General features: G+C 43.5%; 1 protein-coding gene across 3 annotated transcripts; it reads left to right on the top strand.

Moving 5' to 3' along the window:
- The first annotated feature begins 1,175 nt into the window (after nucleotides 1–1,175).
- On the top strand, nucleotides 1,176–21,668 carry LOC119951954 (ras-related protein Rab-39B). 3 transcript variants are annotated; one of them, XM_038775356.1, is made up of 3 exons: nucleotides 1,176–1,542; nucleotides 1,720–2,817; nucleotides 19,999–21,668. In XM_038775356.1, exons 2-3 carry the CDS (start codon nucleotides 2,603–2,605, stop codon nucleotides 20,423–20,425), a joined length of 642 nt encoding a protein of 213 aa, XP_038631284.1. In that variant the 5' UTR covers nucleotides 1,176–1,542; nucleotides 1,720–2,602; the 3' UTR covers nucleotides 20,426–21,668. The 3 variants fall into 3 exon arrangements, with proteins under 3 accessions (XP_038631284.1, XP_038631282.1, XP_038631283.1); XM_038775354.1 differs by having other exon boundaries at nucleotides 1,767–2,817; XM_038775355.1 differs by lacking the exon at nucleotides 1,176–1,542 and having other exon boundaries at nucleotides 1,580–2,817.
- Nucleotides 21,669–22,078: the final 410 nt, after the last annotated feature.

Below are 22,078 nucleotides of genomic sequence, written 5' to 3' on the forward strand. Positions count from 1 at the left end.
CAAAAGTTTAAATATTGTTTTCTTTTCTTTCATTATAATAACGTTCGTTTATAACATAACCAAGCCCTATTTCTTATATTATCACTCCCGGAATGAATCAATCTTTCCGCATGGCATTAAAACTTTAAAAAGTTATGGCATATGGTCCAGTCTCTTAACCACTTGAGAGCTGACAAGGCAGCCGTAGCATGTTTGAATTATGTTGATTTTACAGTAAAAACTTTAAGAAGTGAAACCTTGTCTAGTGGTTTTCTTTACATTGGCATCACGGGAATCCTTTCATTTTAAAAAGTTACCGGTCTCCAGGGGGAATTGTATCATTTGGCATTGATCGCCCGTCCTCTGATCTGCTGGTGTAGCCACAGTATTATATGGCTGAGTTTCTGATCAATGGTGTAACCACCTAAGATGTGTTGGTGGGGAATTTGACAAATGTTTTTGAATGCGGAAGGGAGATGGTTTGATTCTTGTTCGAGATTGTCAATTTATAATTATACCCCCGTTGTTCTCAACTCCCCCCATCAGAGGGAATGGTTTCTCTTCCAAATCCTTTGATAATAAAATGTTCCAAACCTCATGCTCCAGGGATGTGGACAGTTTGCTCCATGCTTCAACCCTCAGCCCCCACACCTCTGATTCTTGCTGGAGTTAATATTGCCCCTCATGTACGTGTACATAGGAAAAAAACAGGAAGTGCTGTGATTCTGAAATAAAAGAATATTTTTGGAAGTGCATAACCGGCGTTTATATTAGTATTTGGAAGCGAAGGTGCAGATCTCTGACACTTCATCAGGCACTTGCGATAGAGGTAAAAGCAAATTACTGCGGTTGATAGAACCTGAAACAAAAACAGAAAATACTGGACAATCCCAGCAGGCCTGGCAGCATCTGTGGAGATAGAAGGAAGCTCACGTTTCGAGTCCGGATGACTCTTTGTCAAAGCATTGTGCTAAAGGGTCTCGCATGAAACATTTATCTATATGTTTTACTATCACACAAAATGATCCATTTGCTCTCGATTGAAAACTTGATTTTAGAAACTTAAATTTTCCTCTTTCATTTAAGTAAAACATAAAGTAAATGGTTTGTTTTATTAGGCAGGCAAAATCATACTAATTCTCAACCCCGCTTTGAAATGAGCATGTGCACCATTGCTCTGTAAATACATGCAGACTGCAATTGCAAGGCCAGGCTGCAGGGTTGGAGGAGGCTGTCTGCGTTGTAGATGGTGCTGATGTTGCAGTGATTTCATCAGCTTTCGCCCAGAGCTGCAACCTGCTAAAAACAGTTTGTGACTCCTGCATCAGCGAGCGGGGAGAGGGAGGAGAGAGAGAGAGTCTGCGAGCCCATCCCCGGGGGGAAAGCTAGACACCATCTTCCACCCAGCGCAGGCTGCCATCGCCCCAGCCCCGGGAACCTCTCCTTTTCGGCCTGTTCACCATTGAATTGTTTGATATTTTTAAATCGCCGTGGTCTTTATTCTGTCCGCCGCCCCCGGAGTGAGGGAACGCTACCGGCATTGCTACTATTGCAACCAAGAGAGTAAGCATTTCGTTACATTGATTTGTAACCTTTGCAGTTTTTAAAAACTAATTATTTTTGTGCAAATCGGTTTTTAAGCAGCAAGATTGCAATCTGTTTTTTCTAATGTATATTCAAACGACTGATTTTTTTTTTAAAACAGAAATTAGCCGGTAAAATTCAATATTTTGTGTTCAGTTTGCAGGAGTGTTGTAATTGCAATCCATTTTCTTCTTTCCTTGAAGCGGCTCCGTTTCTCTCTGAGGAGAGCGATGGGAGCGACCTTGGAAGGAACAAGTAGCCATTATTTGGAAACTGGGAGCTGGGCCAGGCTGTAACCCCAGCACACTGTCGTTGCCAATTTCCTCGCCAATTCTTGCATTTGATGCGGGCCATGCAGCAGTAAAAAAAAAATCTCCTCCTCCCTATTGCCTGAATCTCACTGAACTGCCTCCCCTCCTCCATGATTCTGACAGCCCGCTGTTGCATGAATGTCTTTCTCCTGGTCGATATTGAGGAAGATTTAAAGATGGAGACTGCCTGAGTTACCATCCGAGGTGTGATTATTTATATATATATATAGAGAGAGAGAGAGAGAGAGAGATTATAGTGAGAACTGCAAGCTGGGAATCCAACGCAATTGCACATGAATAAAAAATAACAGCAGCAGCAACAACAACAAAAAAATATCTATTTCAGAGGACCCTGATCTGAGCCCCTTTGAAATACTGGAAGCTTGTCCAAACAGGATATTCCTTTGGCGATGTGAAGAAATCGAGGAGGGTATGGACTGATTTTTGGACTGAAACATCCTTTTGTGTCTGCAAATGCTGCTGCTTTTTGAGCAGTCGATCATGGTAATCTGCCTGTGAAGGATAGGAATCGGTGCAATTCTTGCTGCCCCCAGAGACTCACAGCAGGGCCTGAAGACTTTTGTTTTTGTCTGTGTGCTAGATATATGGTTGATGTGTAGCTCACCTCAGAAACCTGGGCACCACCTGTGATACTGCCTGTAGACTTGCTCCCTTTGGGCCAAAAGACTTATTCATTTTGGAGAGAGGTAATCACAAAGTCTGAGAAGATGGAGGCTATTTGGGTATATCAGTTCAGGCTGATAGTCATTGGGGACTCCACGGTGGGAAAGTCATGCCTGATCCGTCGTTTCACCGAGGGACGCTTTGCCCAAGTGTCAGACCCCACAGTCGGGGTGGATTTCTTCTCGAGGTTGGTGGAGATCGAGCCAGGGAAACGGATTAAGTTGCAGATTTGGGACACAGCTGGTCAGGAGCGATTCAGGTAAGTTTTAAGTCTCTGGTACATCTGAGGAACACCTTTAAAGGGGGTTAATGTTTAATTGAATTAGCCAATAATCTTGTGTTCTAAAGGGGAAAACCATTGCACTTGGAAATATGTCATTGCTGTGCCTTCTTTCGCTTTATGATTGAGAACTACTGGGAGCAGACATTTTGTGCAGAAGGCCCTTTGTGTGATATCATGAGTTTCCACTCCCATAGTGCCACAAATGGAAGTCTCAGTAGATAAACATTTCCATTCACTATGTCATTGAAGTCACCACTTCAGAGCAGGAAGTATCAAACTCTTTGTGTGAAGAACCTCTCTAAACATTGACATGTCAGCAAAATCTTCTGCAAAGATTTACATGTCACCAGCACCCTGCAGATATTGATATCTCACCAACATTGGTTGTAAAAATTGACATATTCCCAGGATTCCCATTTTGAATCCTAGTTTAAAAGCAATTGCCAGTCATTCAAAAGAAACTGTTGTTATCATTGAGGATAACATATTTTATTACTATACAGCAGCAGAAATAATGTAAGTTGAGTACGCAAGGCAAAATTCTCAAGTCATTGTGCTTGTGGTATGGCCAGCCTCAGATAGACAAAAATCTGATGACCCTGCAGACCCCATAGGATGCAAGTACCCCATTTTAAAAACCCATGTGCAAAAGCTTTTGTTTAGCTATTTTGTGTTGTACTCTTTCTGATGTGACACTATGAATGGTGAGTGGTATCCACAGCCATCTACCCACAATTTCCATTCACAATACCACACAAGGGAGAACTCCACACAAAACGACTGCTGTAACCTCCCTCTAAATATAAAACCGGTGGCTGAGAAGCATTAGTAAATCTACACACACAAAATGCTGTGTTGATTAATATCTTTAAGGGGATGTTTGGTTATAATCAACATCGAGGGCTTTGTGGCTAAGTGGAAGTACAGATAATTAAATAGCATGCGGAGTACAGGAGTGGTTTCTAATTTGCTGAGACAATGGAAGAATCAATGAAAGGAACTATTTCGGACGAATATAATGGTTCAAGAAGGCAGTCATTCCGGATTGTTGTGTTGCTTACCTTTGGGGGGCACTGTCTCCTCTATGTAAATATATACATTCTTCCAATTTTGGGAAAACTGCAAGACAAACTGGATCATCAGAAATTTTTCAACCAGCAGTAGTTCCCAGGCAGGAGCATAATGCAGGTCACTCAGGAGGCAGTGCGACTGGCTGAATGCACCTGTTTAAAATCCTGGTGAACCATCCAGGAAAGTCCTGAAGCACACCGTCTTTGAACAGAGGTAGAGTTAGCAGGGAAAGCAGGTTAGCACAGGAAAACCTGCAAAGGGGAAAAAGAAGAATTGTGGGTTGAGAAATAAAAGTGTGGAAAGAATATACAAGAAAAAAAATAAACTTAAAGACTCAGGCACTAATAGAACATAAAAATGCGCCAAAATTTTCACTCGTGGATTATCAGACAAAAATTTGATACTAAGCCATGCAAGGAGATATTGGGATGGCTAAGGAAAAGCATGCTTAAAGAGGCAGGTTAAAGGAGCATATTTAAGCAGATGTACAGTGTTAGAGATGCACAGTGGCTAGCACTGCTGCCTCTCAACACCAGGTAACTGGGTTCAATTCTGGCCTTAGCTCACTGTCTGTGTGGAGTTTGTACTTTCACCCCTTGCCTGCGTGGGTTTGCTCTGGGTGCTCCGGTTTCCTCCCACAGACCAAAGATGTGCAGGCTAGGTGGATTGGCCACGATAAATTGCCCCTTAGTGTCCATAGATGTGCGGGTTAGGTAGGGTCATGGGATAGTGTGCAGGAGTGGGCCTGGCTAAGTAATTCTTTCAGATGTCACTGTGGACGCGATGGGCTGAATGGCCTCCTTCTGCACTGTCAGGATTCTATGGAATCAGGTAAGAATGCTTGGAAATGGGAATGTGTAAATCCAAAGCACAACTTTCACATATTCCCTTCCCACATGCTTCCAAAGCCACCTCGGCAGGGCAATAAGATTCTGCCCAAAAAGATTGACCTATCAGGTACAATATGGGGAAATTCACTTTGGTTAGAAGAATAGATATTTTTTAAATGGTGAGAAACTATTAAATGTTGGTGTTTGGAGGGATTTGGGTTTGCTTGTACATGAAAGACTGAATGTTAGCATGCAGGTATAGAGAGCAATGAGGAAGGCACATGGTTTGTTGGCCTTTATTGCAAGGGGTTGGAGGACATCAGTTTCGAAGTCTTACTGCAATTGTACATTGCTTTGGTGAGATCATGGGCGGGATTCTCCGACCCCCCGCCGGGTCGGAGAATTGCCGGGGCCCGGCGTCAATCCTGGCCCCGCCGTGTCCCGAAGTCTCCGGCACCAGAGACTGGGATGGGTGCAACAAAAGTTCACGAGGTTGATGTTTAGGATTAGGATGTCCTATAAAGAGAGATTGAATAATTTGGGCCTTTATTCTCTGGCTCAGATGAATGAGAGGTGACCTTATTGAAACATATTCTGAGAGAACTTGCTGGGTTAGACTGTTGCTCTGGGCTGGAGAGCCTAGATTGAAGGGGCATAAATTCAGGCTAAGGGGTCAGCTATTTAGGACTGAGATTAGGAGAAAGTTCTTCAGTCAGAGGCTTGTGAATCTTTGCAATTCTCCACCCCAGAGAGCCGTGGATGCTCAGACATTGAATAAATTTGATCAATGTATTATTGAACACTAAAGGAATCAAGGATAGGACAGGAAAGTGGAGTTGAGGTGAAAGATCAACCATGATCTTATTGAATGGTGGAGCAGCAGCCCCAATGGGGCCAAATGGCCTCCTCCTGCTTCTATTTCTTATGTTCTTAGGGCCACTGCTTTTAAAAAATAAATTTAGAGTGCCCAATTCATTTTTTCCAATTAAGGGGCAATTAACGTGGCCAATCCACCTACCCTGCACATCTTTTGGGTTGTGGGGGTGATACCCATGCAGACGCAGGGAGAATGTGCAAACTCCACACAGATGGTAACCCGGGGCCAGGATTGAACCCGGATGTTCAGCACCGTGAGGCAGCAGTGCTAACCACTGCGCCGCCCTACCTTATGGCCTCTGCTATTGCAATTTTCTCACTTAGTTAAATTAATGCTCTCAGATAGAAAATTGCTGGAGATTTGTCTACCTATTCTAAATTGCATTATTTTCACCCTTATCAGTTAAAAAAACATATTGATTGAAATAACTTTTGCCCCTTTATTTAAGTTTCCTTTCCATCCCTGGCAATCTATCCCTGACTTCTCAGTACCTGTATGCTCTGCAGGCTGCCTGATATTTGTTTGGGTGGCTTGGAAGGTGCCAGCAGCAAGAAAGCTGTTTGCTGTGCAATCTTTCACTGCTATGGGTAAAGTATTCCTATTCCAAATGTTATATGCATGTCATTCTGCAGTCGATGGTACAATTCTAGGACAATATGCACAAAACATATGTGGAAAAGATTGGTCTTGTCGAACATATGCAGGTTCATGTGGAGTTAGTTTTTAGTGCGGTTGGTGGGATAGTGAAAAAGCGCTTTCAGGTGTGTCTGTACCTGCTGTTGGCACGGACATATACTTACAACTGAAATTTGGCAGCATGGTGGCGCAGTGGTTAGCACTGCTGCCTCATGGCACCAGGTGCGGTCCTGGCTCTGGCACACTGTCTGTGTAGACTTTGCACATTCTCCTGTGTTTGGGTGGGTTTCACCCCCACAACCCAAAGATGTGCACGGTAGGTGGATTGGCCATGCTAAATTGCCCCTTAATTGGAAAAAATGTATTGGGTACTCTTTAAAAAAAAATTTAAATAACTGAAGTTTGGCAATTTATACAGGCTTTACCTGGGGCTGTAAGGTTCAGCGAAGGCCCTGATTTAAATATTGAATGAATTCCATCGAGGCCTGAAGTGTTGGCTAGTGTAGACTTGAGAGATGAACAGACACTTCCAACACTGATGAAGGTTCAACTCAATTTTATTAACTACTTCTAACTAACTAACACACGATGACTGTGGGTCTAAATGATGCTAACTTAAACTAGAGACCTAAGCCTTGTCCGAACCAGTTGATTCTCTCAGCACGTGTTGTGTGTCCGTGCTGGGCTGAATGAGTTCTTGTTACACTGAGAGGCAGCATCCAGAATGATCGGGAACCGTGTTGCCCTCTGCCTGTATAGTGTGTGTATTCTAACTGGTGATTGGCTGCGGTGTTTGTATATGTTGATTGGTCCCTGTGTGAGTCTATCAGTGTGTGTCTGCACCATGATATACTGGTGTATATTATGACAAGGCCCACACATGCTGGTCTCCTTTTCCGGTTAGTGCTGGGCTTTGCTGTTATAGGAATGAGTGGAAAAGGGTGCTGTAAGTACTAGGCCAGGGTGCACATTATAAGACTAATTAAGGACAACTGTAGGATCAGAATATTGTTGAGAGAAGAAACAGTTCAAACATAGCTGATATGGCAAGATCAGGGGCGCAACCCAATCAAAGAGTGCCATTCTGGGCGGAATTAGTGGCGTCGTTCCCAACGCTCCCGCTAACTACCTACACTCTCTTGTTTTCGTGCACTGATTAGAAACGCTCTGCCAAGGCCATACTTAATCGCATTTCCTGCACTGAGGAACTCCAACAAGCGGAGCTCCTCAGAGCAGGAAGGGATTGGGACAGCATCTTTAAACGGCATCCCGATCTCATGACACCCCGATGCAACCCCTGGACCCCCTCCCCAATGCCCCACCTCACCTGTTGGGAGGTCCTCGAGCCCCTCACACATATGGGCTGGGCACCCCCAGGCCCGATCACTGGCACAGGGACAATGCCAGCTTGACACCTCGTCACTGGCACCCTTGCAGTGCCAGGCTGGCATCTGGATGGCACTGCCATGGTTCCCAGGTGGTACTGCAGGGCTGGCAGTGCCAAGGTGCCACCCTGCCTGGAGATCGACCACCTGAGGGCCTCAAATCACCTTTGAGAGCCCATCCCGCCCCCTGGAACGTACCATTCCGCCTGGTCCCTGTTTGTGGGGACCAGTACTGAACGCGCCTGGCTGGCGTCTCCTCGGCAAGGCTGATAGATGTCGGGCAGCCGATCGATCTGGCGTCAGCACGGCTAAGTGGGCTCTTAAACTCACTTAGCCATGCATGGGCGGGACCCAGACGGTAATGTCTCGCGAGATCTGGTTATCAACTGCCATCGGGATTCCCGGGGGAAACCTCTCCCAGGATCTACTGACTGTGTCCCACCCCAGTTCCGGTGGAACGTGGCTGGTAGAGCGTAGTATGGAGGCAATTTCTACTTACTGTTTGCAGCCAGATGTATTTAATGAACTATAGGGCAAATTAATTGGTTGGGCAGCAATGTAAACTGCACTGCAAAAAAGGTCATGGGTATATCTGTGCACTTGGGAAGTAGTTGAACTGTTACCAGAATGCTAGTTATTCTTGTTCTCTGTTGCTGTACTAAGCAGTTCTGTGAACATGCATTGCGAGGCCACATCGATAAGTGTAATGACGCCCAACTTGACAGTGTAATGAAATCTGTAACTTTGTAGTGCATCTGCCTCCATAATGTATGCAACATGAAATATTATTGATCCTTCCTGCCATCTGCTTTTGCGGAGCCCTTCTTCAGAAAGGACTACAATTTGTCCATAACCTCTGAAGTAGGAATTAGTTTTAGATTTATATTTATTGTCACATGTACCGAGGTACAGTGAAAGGTATTGTTCTGCGTACAGATCGTTCCATGCATGAGAAACATAGGACATACGATAAATACATAATGTAAATACATAGACATCGGGTGAAGCATATGGAGAAGATGCAGAGAGATCAATTCAGTCTATAAGAGGGTCATGGTAACAGCGGGGAAGAAGCTGTTTTTGAATCTGTTCGTGCATGGTCTCAGACCTTTGTATCTTCTGCCCAATGGAAGAGGTTGAAAGAGAGAATAACCTGGTTGGGAAGGGTCTATGATTATGCTGCCTGCTTTTCCAAGGCAGCGGGAGGTGCAGAGTCAATGAATTCTGCTTCACTGTTATTTATGGTGCTGTACAATTCATCAAGTGCCTGCTTCACTTCCGCCTGGGGTGGGATGTAGACCTCTGTGATGATGGCAGAAGTGAACTCCCGTGGAAGGTAGTATGGGCGACCTTCATAGTCAGGTATTCCAGACCCAGGAAGCAGTAGTTCGCCAGGGTCGCCACGTCCCAGAACCAGGAGGAGTTGATGAGGAGGCAAACCCCTCCACCCTTCGTCTTGCCTGATGCCGCTGTGCGGTCTATCCGGTGAATTGAGAAGCCTTCAGGTTGTATGGCACAGTACGGTGAGGCAGGGGTGAGCCAATGATCTGTGAAACAGAGCACACAGCAGTCTCTCACTTCCCTCTGAGAGCTAAAACTAGCCTCAAACTCTTCCAGCTTGTTTTCGATCGCTTGGATGTTTGTCAGGAGTATGCTGGATAGAGGAGACTTGAAACTGCGTTATCTTAGTGTCACCTACAGACCGGCCCATTTCCCCCACTTCCTAGGTCAGCGGCTGCTTCTGGATGGTCCCTGGATCCGATGGGAGAAATGTGACCTTGTGGAAGGGAAATGGTTGCGTCTGGCAGGGTCCCGGGCGCTAGTTGCGATTTCGTGGTCACCTGGGGGGGCATGCTCACAATCCAATCGGGCCCTGAATTCTGAGTAGCATCATGAAATTGTAACTTATTTCAAATATTTCTCTCCTTCAGTAGCATTGCAGCTTTGAGGTGACGAGCAGCCTTTTAATAATTGTGAATGTCAACAACTAGTCCTCTTGAGTTTGGTGCTTTCCCAACATGTCATGCATTTAGCACCTACAGATCTACAATAGTATTCAAAAGTATTGACCTTGAATTACAATGCAGGGTCAGCTGTCTGGATGACAATTACTCATGGTGCCGAAGCAGCAGTGGCACCGTGCTGGTATTTCTGCACCATGACCAGAATACTGAGCCTGAGGGTGGAGATTATGCAGTGGGTGACAGGCGTACTTATTGGTGGGGAAATTGCATAGTCGAGCAATCCCTGTGAAAATTCCCTGCAAGGTGGCAGTTCTGTGGGTCCCCTGCATTGTGTGTGCTAGGGCTGGTTTAGGTAGGTTGTCTGGACAGCTGGTTCGTGTTGCAGAGCGAGTTCCAGCAGCGCGGGTTCAATCCCCATACTGGCTGATGTTATCCATGAAGGTTCCACCTTCTCAACCTTGCCCCTCGCCTGAGGTGTGGTGATCCTCAGGTTAAATCACCACCAGTCAGCTCTCCCCCCTCAAAGGAGAAAACAGCCTCTGGTCACCTGGGACCAAGGCGACTTTACACTTACACGTGTGCCAGAGTGCTTAGATTAAGGTATATGTTGTCACCTAAGCACAGTTCTGTGAGATGTGTTCCAAGTTTGCTCTATTTTGTGCATCCAATTAGAATGAAGACAATATTGCATGAGTAAAGAAATCTAAAAATAGCACAGAATTTGCGTATTTGCTTGCAGTGTCCACAATGTCTTTTTTAGCAGTGTTTTATTAGGCAGGTTTTTTTTCTCCATATTTATGACTTTTTTAATTAACTGTTTCTGAGAAAAACATTTCAAGGTAATTTTACTCATTGTTCAAGGTAAAATGCCTCAAAACCAGAATGATTGAGATAGAAACGGCATGTCAGGGAGATCAGCAAATGCCAGGCCATATTTTGAAACCTTGACGCAGTCACCTTCCAGTGACCAAGAACAACTCCTTCTTCACTTGTTGTGGGTCAGCTGAGAGCCAGTCGCAGAGTTTTGCTATTTGCAGCAAGGCAACTTGAAATGAAAAATGAAAATCGCTTATTGTCACGAGTAGGCTTCAACAAAGTTACTGTGAAAAACCCCTAGTCGCCACATTCCGGCGCCTGTCCGGGGAGGCTGATACGGGAATCGAACCGTGCTGCTGGCCTGCTTGGTCTGCTTTAAAAGCCAGCGATTTAGCTGAGTGAGCTAAACCAGCCCCTCGACCGACTTGCAACATGGGGACATCTCAGTGAATGGTTGACATGTTCACAGTTGGTCCATTCTACCTCATTCTCAGATAGCACAATAATATCAATGAATGTGCATCTTCTCCTGCAATTGTTCATTCGCCCTGCGGGCACTGTTACATAACAGCGACCCTGTTTACTCCTGGCTGCCAGAGAGTGCACTGCCATCTTGTGCGGAGAGTGCTTTGGATTTCCAAATACAGTAACAGGTTCATATTATCAGCTGGGAGCTTCACCATATGCCCACAGATTTGGATTTTTCTCGGCCACCTCTTTACCTCAGTACAATCTTTGGTTGGACTAATTTATTTTTAAAAATATTTTCTTTTTTAAAAATAAATTTAGAGTACGCAATTCATTTTTTCCAATTAAGGGGCAATTTAGCGCGGCCAATCCACCTACCCTGCACATCTTTGGGTTGTGGGGGCGAAATCCACACAAACACGGAGTGAATGTGCAAACTCCACATGGACAGTGACCCAGAGTCGGGATCGAACCTGCGACCTCGGCAGCGTGAGGCAGCAGGGTTAACCCACTGTGCCACCGTGCTGCCCTACAATATTTTCAAACTTTCTCACGTCTGAAAGCATATTTGCCTCCCCTATGCAGCTAATAATATTTTAATGGTCGCACCCCTGTACATTTTGCCATCAGTCCATAGTGAATACAGCTCCCACCCACCTTGCAATTACGATGCCAGTAGTACACATGAATTATATTTTGACGATTTAAATGATCTTGTAAATTCCGGCGAGGTCAGGTGACTATCGGGCTTGCGTCAATATAGATCAGTTTGACAGTGGAATTCTACAATTAACCCCGTAGATCAGGGGTGGGCAAACTTTTCCGTGCAAGGGCCGCATTCAGAAATTCACAATTCACAAAGGGCCGCATAGTATATTAAGTAAAATAATTACTTCACCCGGTTATGATTGTGGGCGCTTCATATAGAACATAGAACAGTACAGCACAGAACAGGCCCTTCGGCCCTCGACGTTGTGCCAAGCAATGATCACCCTACTCAAGTCAACGTATCCACCCTATACCAGTAAGTAACCCAACAGCCCCCCCACCCATTAACCTTTTAAAAAAAAAAAATTTTAAAAAAAAAAATTTTTTCTTTAATTTTTTTTTTTTTTTTTTTAATGACTTGGTGGGCCGCAGAAATACCTTTGGCGGGCCGCATGCGGCCCGCGGGCCGTAGTTTGCCCACCCCTGCCGTAGATCTTTCGGAATCCAGGTAATGCCAACCATGCATTATTGCTTCATTCTTACCTGACAATGTTTTTGCAAAACTGACAAGAAATCGGCATTTTTAAAATCTGATATTTACTGAAAAGAGAAAAAGCAAAGGCTAGCGGTAGACGGATGTTTTTCACGCATGGAGATGATTTGTAGTAGTATGTTCCCCAAGGATCAGTTTTGTTTCAATACTCTTTGCAGTTTTTGTAAATGGCCTAGATTTCAAATTCAGATTGAGCCACAGAAAACAGAGTGCCATACTAGAGTTTTAGCATTGGGCAGAGGTAATTATACAGGCCTGAGGACAGAGTCGGACCAAGTAGACTGGGGACAGATAATTGAAGGTAGGACAGTTGAAGAACAATGGCGGATGTTCAGGGAGATATTAAATACCTCTCAATTAATATTCCTGAGAGGAGGAGGAATTCTAAAAGGGAGAAAGATGTTCCATGGCTAGTCAAGGAAGACATAAAGGCAAAAATTAGAGCATACCATACTGCAAAAGCTAGTGGTTAGCTGGTGAATTGGGAAAACTTTAAGGTTCAGCGAAAAGCTACTAAAAATAAAATCAAAAAAGCTAAGATGAACTACGAAAGGAAACTAGCAGAAAACTTAAACACCGATACCAAATGCTTCGATAAGTATATAAAGAGGAAAAGAATGGCTAAAGTAAATATTGGCCCTTTAGAGGACGATACTGGTGAGGTAATAATGGGGAACACAGAGACCGCGGAGACACTGAACCAATATTTTGCCTCTGTCTTCACAGTAGAAGATAATAAACTTTTTTCCAAAACTACAGTTTGGTGAAAGAAACATCGCTGGGGAGATGGTGTTGAATAAACTGATGGGATTAAGGGTAGATAAGTCTCCAGGACCTGATGGCCTACACCTTAGCATATCAAGGGAGGTGGCAGCAGAGATAGCGGATGCGTTGTTATGATATTTCAGAATTCCCTGGATTCTCAAAGTGTCACGGTGGATTGGAAACATGCTAATGTGATGCCCTGTTCAAAAAGGGAGAGAGGCAAAATGTAGGAAAATACAGACCAGTTAGTTTGACTTCTGTGGTGGGGAGGTTGCTGGAATCAATCATTAAGGAAGAAATGATTGAAAATTTGGAAAGACAAAGCTCAATCCACCATTGTCAGCTTGGTTTTATGAAGGGTAAGTCATGCTTAATAATCTTGCTTGAGTTCTTTGAGGAAATGACTTCTTGAAGGCATTTGACAAGTGCCGCACAAAAGATTGATCCAGAAGGTGAGATTGCAGGGGATTGGGGGTAGCGTATTGGATTGGATTGAGGATTGGCTGACTGACAGAAAGCAAAAGGTTGGGATAAATGGACCCTTCTCTAGCTGGCGAACTGCAACTAGTGGGGTGCCGCAGGGGTCAGTCCTTGGACCTCAACTGTTTACAATCTATATAAATGATCTATAAGCAGGGACAGAGTGTAACACAGAAAACATTTGCAGATGATACTAAAATAGATGGGAAAGCAGGCAGTGAAGAGGAAATTTAAAAAAATTACAGATGGCTGTAGATAGGCTAGGAGATTGCGCCAAAATTTGGCAGATGTAATTTAATGAAGATAAGTGTGAGGTAATCCATTTTGTCCGAAAAAATAGAAAGGCAAGTTATATCTAAATAGGAAGCAGATTCAAAATGTGTCTGACGGAGGGATCTGGGTGTCCTTGTTCATGAATCGCAGAAAGTCGGTATGCAGGTACAGCATGTAATTAAAAAGGCAAATGGAATGTTAGCGTTTATTGCAAAAGGACTGGAGGATAAAAGTAGGGAAGTGTTGTTGCAATTGTATAGGGTGATGGTAAGACCACATCTGGAGTATTGTGTCCAGTTTTGGTCTCATTATTTGAGGAAGGATGTGGTGGAATTGGAGGCAGTTCAGAGGAGGTTCACCAGATTGATTCTGGGGATGAAAGGGTTGACATATGAGGAGAGATTTAACAGTTTGGGTTTATACTTGCTGGAGTTTAGATGGATGAGATACTAAAAGGGATTGATAAAGTAAATGTAGACCAAATGTTCCCCCTTGTGGGGCAATCCAGAACGAGAGGTCACGGTTATAGGTTGAGAGGAGGTAAATTTAGAACTGAGATGAGGATGAACTACTTCTTGCAGTGGATGGAGAATTTGTGGAACTCGCTGACCCATAGTACAGTGGAGTCTGAGTCATTAAATGGTTTCAAGAAGGAGATAGATATATTTCTGATAAAAATTGGATTAAAGGGATATGGGGAATCGGCTAGCATGGTGCGCAGCAGGTAGTGCTGCTGCCTCACGCCACTGAGGACCCGGGTTTGATCAAAGCCCCGAGACACTGTCTATGTGGAGTTTGCACATTCTCCCCATGTCTGCGTGGGTCTCACTCCCACACCCCAAAAAGCTGTGCAGGGTAGATGAATTGGCCACGCTAAATTGCCCCTTAAAAAAGAATTGGATACTCTAAATTAGTTTTAAAAAGGGGATACGGGGAACAGGTGAGGAGGTGGATTTGAGACCAGGAAGCGCTGAACCATGATCTGTTTGAATGGCGGAGCAGGCTCGAAGGGCTGAATTGCCTACTTCTGCTCCTAATTCCTATGTTCCTATTCCGAAATTGGCAGCAGCATTATTTGCAGATGATAAACGTGGCAAAGTTGTAGATAATAATGAGGATAGTTATAAGCTGGCAAAAAGGGCAGAAGGATGGCAGATAGAGTTCTGTGCAGAAGAGTGTGAAGCAATGTACTTTGGTGTTCATCAATGCTTTTTTTTTTTTAAAGCAGAAATTGGAGCTGGTTTAGCACACTGGGCTAAATCGCTGGCTTTTAAAGCAGACCAAGGCAGGCCAGCAGCACGGTTCAATTCCCGTACCAGCCTCCCCGAACAGGGGCTGGAATGTGGCGACTAGGGGCTTTTCACAGTAATTTCATTGAAGCCTACTCGTGACAATAAGCGATTTTCATTTTTTTCCATTGTTATGGTGTTTTAGAAAACAGAGATTGTTAGGGTTTATAAATCGAGAAATAATATATAAAAACATTGGGATCATTCTAGAACATCATAAATCATTGGTTGAGCATCAGCTGGAGTATCGTGGACAATTCCGGATGCATACTTGAGGAAAGATGAAAAGGCATTAGAAAGGGTACAAAGGTGATTTACCAGGGACTATCACAAATATGCACGTCAATGTATGCTCAGGCATTCTGCATGAAGAGCAGCAGGACATGGAAGAATTACATACAGTTTTACATTTACTCTCTAGATCCCAGGGGTAGAAGTATGTTTTCTGCAGGTGAAATGGGTTCAATAGGATCACGATGAATTGAACTTTACTTGATCTATAAATGGAGGCGGCTTACTGTGCATTTTCTCATACAGTATTAGCTCAGTTGGTAGCATTCTTGCTTTTGAGCCACAGATTTGTGGTTTCCAGATTCACACCATTGCAGGACTTGAGTATATAATCCAACAGAGTACGAGGGGAGAGTTACACTGTTGGAGAAACTATCTTTAGCTATAAGACTCCTTAACATTGATTGAAGGAGAGTGGAATATTCTCCGAGTTGTCTGGCCAAGATTATGTCTTTCATCAAAAGTTACCAAAAACAGATCAATTGGCCATAATAGTTGCCACTACACTTCAAAGTAATTCACTGTATGTGAAGTGCTTTGGGATGTTTTGACATTATTACACTCCTGACTGATTCTGGATCCAATTTGTTTTTGTGCTCAAAGCAAAAAGTCTGTTTCCAAAAAGTCTGAGGCCCATCATCTCACAGGTAGAAAAATAAGTCAGCATCAGGCCATTGGTTATATTAAAATATTTGGTGAAATTTATTTGTAAATAAAATAAGACACCGAATTAAAAAGGTATAAAGGCCAAGTACTGTAAAATATTAAATAGAATTGGAATCAATTCACAAGGTAATGGTGTAAACCTTTACAATAAGCTGCTTCTTATAGGCTACTTTGATAGTAAATGATGTGGATAGTAAATGATGTACCTTGATAGTAAATGATAGCAAATTACATAAAATGATTCTTCATGGAGTCCTGCTGGCTAACAACATATTTTAGTCGTGAGGTTTATCGAGAGTCGGAGACCACCAAGGATGTAATTTTTTCAATATAGATTTTATCTGTTTACGTAGGGAAGTGTAGGTTCATCAACTTTGGATGCAAGGAGAATAGCTCTAGGTGTTTTGTTAATGGTGAAAGACTGGGAACTCAAGCGCAAGAGCAAGGAGGTCATGTTGAACTTGTATAAGACACGGGTTTTGCCTCAGCTGGAGTATTAGGTCCAGTCTGGGGTGCAGCACTTTGAGAAAGATGTGAAGACATTCGAGAGAATGCAGAAAAGGTTCATAAGGATGCTTCGAGGGATGATGAACTTCAGTTGTAAAGATTGGAGGAGTTGGGACTGTTTTCCTTGGAAAAAAAAAGGCTGAGAGGAGATTTGAGAGAAGTATTCAAAATGATGAGTGTTCCTGAGAGAGTAGATACAAGAAACTGTTCCCACCAGTGAAATATTGAGAATAGATTTAAGGTCATTTGGAAAAGAAGCAAAAGCAACACGAGGAAAAGCTTTGTAAAAAAAATGGCACAATTCCACCCATTGTGTGAAAAAGTGTTAACTTGGGCAGGAAAATCAGGGTGTAGCCCACTGGATGCACTGCTGGCTATTCCCGTATTTCTGCCTTATCTTCAATCACTGCTGGAAAAAAAAGCCAGGAGGTGGGTCCCACGACATCATGATAATGAAGTGGGCTCTTCCCGTCAGAACGAGCAGCTCTCAAAAGATCAGGGCGCTCTTTTTAATCAAAAGAAATTAATTGTCCCCCCCGGATACAGGACCTCCCCAATTGAAGAACCCCATACTACCAGCGTACTGTCTGGCCATGGTCCATTCCACACACACACACACACACACACACACACCCCCGGGGGGGGGGGGGGGGGGGGGGGGGGGGGCTGCACGAGTCACTAAAATCTAATACAAAATTAATCAGAACTTCCTGCGGAATATTGGTCTTTATTTCAAGAAGGTTTGAATACCAGAGTGAAGAGGCCACATACAGATCCTTAGGCAGACCCATGTCTGGAGTACACTTTTCAGTTTTGGCACTGAACTTTAGGAAAGATATTTTAGACTTGAAGTCCAGTGCAGATTCACCAGAATGATGCAATGGCGTAAAGTGTTTATGTTTGGATTCCCGACATAAACTCACAGCCTCTGCTGAGAGCTCCAAAGTCAGCAGTTTTGACGTTTTATACCACTACTTTGTTATTTTTGAGGTCAGTTTTACCAAAGAAATATCCAACCAAACATTACAATGACCAGTAGTTCCCAAATGTCACACAGTATCTGTTCTAGTAGCTGGCCGTCACGTGTTTTATGAGGAAACAACCCTCACTACCTCAGTGCATTTGTTTGTGTTTTGGCCTCTCCCTTTAGCCTGACCTGATCCTGTCCATTCATCTTTTGGGATTTGAAACCCCACAATGGTTAGCACCTTACATATCCTTTATCAGCCCAACAGTTTCCTACCATTTAGTTTACATTACATTATCAATTTTTAGCAATAACCCATCAGCCATCACTTGAGATACCAATTGATCCAAGTGCCCTGGATCTAGAGCTACATTTGCATACATTTCAAAACATTTATTTGCCTATTTATTTTCTTGCCATCAGTTTCCTTTATTGTTGTCTGTTTTGTTTATTGTTCCTCCACCAGTCTGTTTAAGTGTCAATGTGACAGGCTTTTATCTTTCAGGGGGACCCAAGCCATGATTGCAGCTTGGAATACACCTGTGGGCCCCACTTAAACTGCTCCAGTGAACCGAAAGTTGGTGTCTTGCAAGTGTTCCAGGTTCAGGAGATGGGAGCAGTGGGGAATATAGCTCAGTAGTCCACCTCAGAGCAAATTTGGGGCCATTACCGCTGAAGGCTGACTGATGAAAGGATATGCTTGTGACGATGAAAGTTAACACCTGTGACAGGAAAGATTCCCTTCAACATAAAAAACACAGATCTTGTGACTTCAGTGTAGAGCGATGTGGAACTCAGTGACACAGGAATCATGTTGTTCCCATTTGCTCAGAAATATCAAACATTGTCCATCGTCGGACTGTTGATGTGTAGTATTATTGCTTCAAGGATTTTTTTGTCAATTTCTTCCAGTGCTTGACTGCTTCAGGGCATGATCTCAATTGGCAAACAAAACTATTTTAAGCTATAATCAATATTGGCCTGGCAGCATTAATGCTGTTCAGAGATGTTGTTTGATGATGGGTGGAGCGTGAGGGGTCAGTAGGAAGCTCCTACTGGCCCACAGGGTGTAACCCCAAGGCTGCCTTTGCCCTCCTGCAGCTGCTGGGAAACCCAACGACCACAGTTGGACCTGCAAAGCAGGTTAATTCCCAGGCTTCCATCATCATTGACATATTATAATGTCAAATTTGCCTCCTGGCTTCCCGCTCCTTGTCTTGATCCCCCTTTCTGTCTTTTGTTTTTGTCCTTGATACCCCCTCCTCCGTCTCCTTGCCTAGGTTCCCATCCCCCTGTCATTTTCGTTTCAACCCTCTCCAACCACACTAGCAAATGTTCCCTCTCGGGCATCAGTTCCTGTCCTGCCCAGGTGTAACCTGTCCAGTTTATACAGGTCCCACTTCCCCCAGAACCGCTCATAGGAATGCCGCAGGAATCTGAAACCCTCCCCCCTCACCATTTCTTCAGCCACGTATTCATCTGATATATCCTGCTATTGGGAATGGCTATTAAAAATGCAGCCAATCAAAAGCAAGCAAGATTCACCATCGAATCTGGAAGGGCGGGTGAGCTCCTAACACTGGAGGGCCAAAGGCCAAAGAGACGCCGTCCAGCACTTAGAGATTAGTAGCTCCACCAGCTGAGGTAGGAGCTGCCGATCTGAAGTTGGAGAGGGAGGGAGAATGTTAGGTAAGTTCATTTTATTTGTTTAAATGTTGCAGCTACTTGCAACCGCTCCATGGCGCAACCAGTGATTGTAACGATAGCCCAGCAGTTGTTATGGATTTGGGCGGCGTCTCTCGCATGATCCATCATGCCCCCCGCATTTGCTTCCTTCCCTGAACTCATCACATCTTCCTGGGCATAGGCCGCCCACATTGCCGACTGAAAATCCCAGTTGTCGTGGGAGCCTAATTATCATTAATTGTCCTCAATTAGCTGCCTGCCGGGAAGCGACAAGTAGCCAATTCGCCTGTGAGCCACCCTCAATTAAAATGGTTTGGGATCAGGGTTGTTGGCAGCCAACCAGCAAGGAGACAGATGGCATCAAATTGCAACCCATTCATTTCCAATCCGGACCCTCACACTAATTTTAAAAACCCGCCTATAACTCAGCGCTGTCCCATTCATGGTCTATATAAAACCACAGGATCTGCTTGTGGAAACGGCCTGTCCACTATCTCAAGAAGTTTATCAAGTAGTTACACAAGACCTGGGAGGGAAGGGAAAAATGAAATGAAAAGTTTTGATTTTAATACAGTGAAGTTGCTGATCTTTTAACTTGGAATAGCTGCCAATCAGTCATGGAGAAATGTCAGTTTTCTCCTGGGAGAGTTAACTACATCAATTCTCTCAAGAGACTGAGTAAGGGAGAACATTTGTAAATTGTAGGTGGTCTTTTTAGCGGTGCTTTCTTATTTTTGTTTTGCACAATGGTAGATTTACCATTATTTCTAATCCTTCCGTCTCCAAGCCATGCAGAAATTACTACCAAGGCTGCAAACAAGTTTGCAAACATTCTGTGCTAAAATAGAATTCATTTTATGTGTCATGAAACCTGAGGTTTGACTTGTACTAAGCTCTTTTCAACCTATTTCTCTCTATCTTTTAGATCCATAACCCGTGCGTACTATAGGAATTCAGTGGGAGGACTGCTCTTGTTCGATATAACCAACCGTAGATCCTTCCAGAATGTGCACGAGTGGTTGGAAGAGGCCAAGGTCCATGTGCAGCCATTCCAGATCGTTTTTGTGCTGGTCGGCCATAAGTGTGATCTGGCAGCCCAGCGGCAAGTGTCGAAGGAGGAGGCAGAAAAGCTTGCAGCTGCTTACCAGATGAAATATATAGAGACATCTGCAAGAGATTCCATCAACGTTGAACAGGCCTTCACCGATCTGACAAGGGATATTTACGAACTTGTCAGAAGGGGTGACATTATGATGCAAGAGGGATGGGAAGGAGTGAAGAGTGGTTTTGTTCCAAATGTGGTCCACTCATCAGAGGAAGCTGTCAAATCAGGCAGGAGATGCCTTTGCTAATTTGAGTGGAAACATTTAAACTTGATAAGTTCCCTCGCACGTAGAGACTGTACCAAATAAATACTGTAGGCCTTTTTAAGTTTGTATCACAAATGATTCACTATTTCCACAATATGGACATTTGACCTGTCTCTTTGGAGTTAATGGGATCCTGATGTATAAGCCAGTTACGTTAATTAGCCAGCTGCTAGTAATGGGAGAGTTTTCACCTCCTGTTTGAATCTCTGGGATGGGGACAAGAGCTCATTTATTTTTGAAAAAAACAGAAAACATCTCAGACAGTAACTGAGTTCATAGTCATCATTGACCTTTTTCTGGAACAGAGGCAGTTGAAGCACCTGAACTGCAAATTTAATTCAATCTGCATGCCGTCATTCCCTGGTACAGTGCAGGTGAGGATCTTCATTGTAGCCTACTCTCGAATCCCGGGCACAGTAAAATCAATTGCCCATGACATCATTTGAAATAATTTAAATTGGGATCTAGTAATAAAAGACAGGCATAAATAAATATAGGGTTTTTTTTTTGCCTGACATCTATTAAAAAATAATCCATAGACATCATCTCACTCAAGTCACACAAAACAGGTAGATTTCACTCTTGGGGTACTGTTTCATTAAGCTTATTTCTTCCCAAAATGTTCCCCTCCTCTGTCCTTCCTGGAGATATCAGCTGCTTGCTGAGATAAAGTGCAGCTCTCTGGCAAACTATTAAAGTTATTTCGAATGTTTCAATTAATTCACCTTCAATTTATTGGACTGCAGTGCTTGGTTTCAGAGCTGAACCTAACCCTGCCAACATCTGCACTCTCCAGCAAGAGTCATTGATATCAATCAGAACAGGGACCCTGAATAATTGTGTTTTCCAGTTGAAGTCAACATTAGATCCCAAATGCTGCTGACTCAGCAGGGGCCTAGACTGGATCCATCATGATTAAAGTGTGACTTGTGATATACTGGCTGGTGCAATCAATTACACACCAGGAGAGTTCTTGCTAATTTGATAATGAGGGAGAAAGTATGGAAGGAAAATCAAAAATGAAGTTGAACAATAACATTTACTGAAAATAAATAGTGAACATTTTGAAATTACAGAATTAAGAAGGCCTTCACTAGCCTCCCATGTGTAGTGACTGTACAAACATAAAAATATTTGTAAATCAGTAAACCGACTATATGCTGTGTATGATAGATCAGTGCTATTGAATGAATCATTACTTTGCTGAATAAATGGTAAATCCATACAGTCGTTACCCTGATGAGTAAACAGGAACTCCATTCAAGTACACAAGTGACCCTTAGCTTATAAATAAACAGAAATCTGCACAGTTGGAATCATTAACTGTTGCCTTGTTGAATAAAAAGGCTCAGTACTGTAAAATATATCATTTTTTTTATCCTGCTGAAAAATGGCAGTTGAGTGCAGTTACATAGTGAGTAGACCTCATCCTGCCAAATAGACAAAGACTTTAGAGTTATATGGTGAGAAACTCTGTCTTACTTATATGGCAAGTGAGCAATAACTCCATACAGTCACACAGCAAATAACTTCCACTTGCTACATAAACAGAAACTTCGCCCAGCGGTTAACTACAGAACAAAGTTTTCTGTAGTTATGTGAGTTATTTCTGTCCTCCTGAATACATAATTCCAG

The sequence above is a fragment of the Scyliorhinus canicula genome, chromosome 17 (genome assembly GCF_902713615.1).
Source record: "Scyliorhinus canicula chromosome 17, sScyCan1.1, whole genome shotgun sequence".
Lineage (NCBI taxonomy): Eukaryota > Metazoa > Chordata > Chondrichthyes > Carcharhiniformes > Scyliorhinidae > Scyliorhinus > Scyliorhinus canicula.

Bases quoted from the DNA above. Each gene is read 5' to 3' on its own strand.
- LOC119951954 (XM_038775356.1), top strand. From the start codon at position 2,603: ATGGAGGCTATTTGGGTATATCAGTTCAGGCTGATAGTCATTGGGGAC. The intron at 2,818-19,998 runs GTAAGTTTTAAG...TCTATCTTTTAG, and splicing joins GCTGGTCAGGAGCGATTCAG to ATCCATAACCCGTGCGTACT.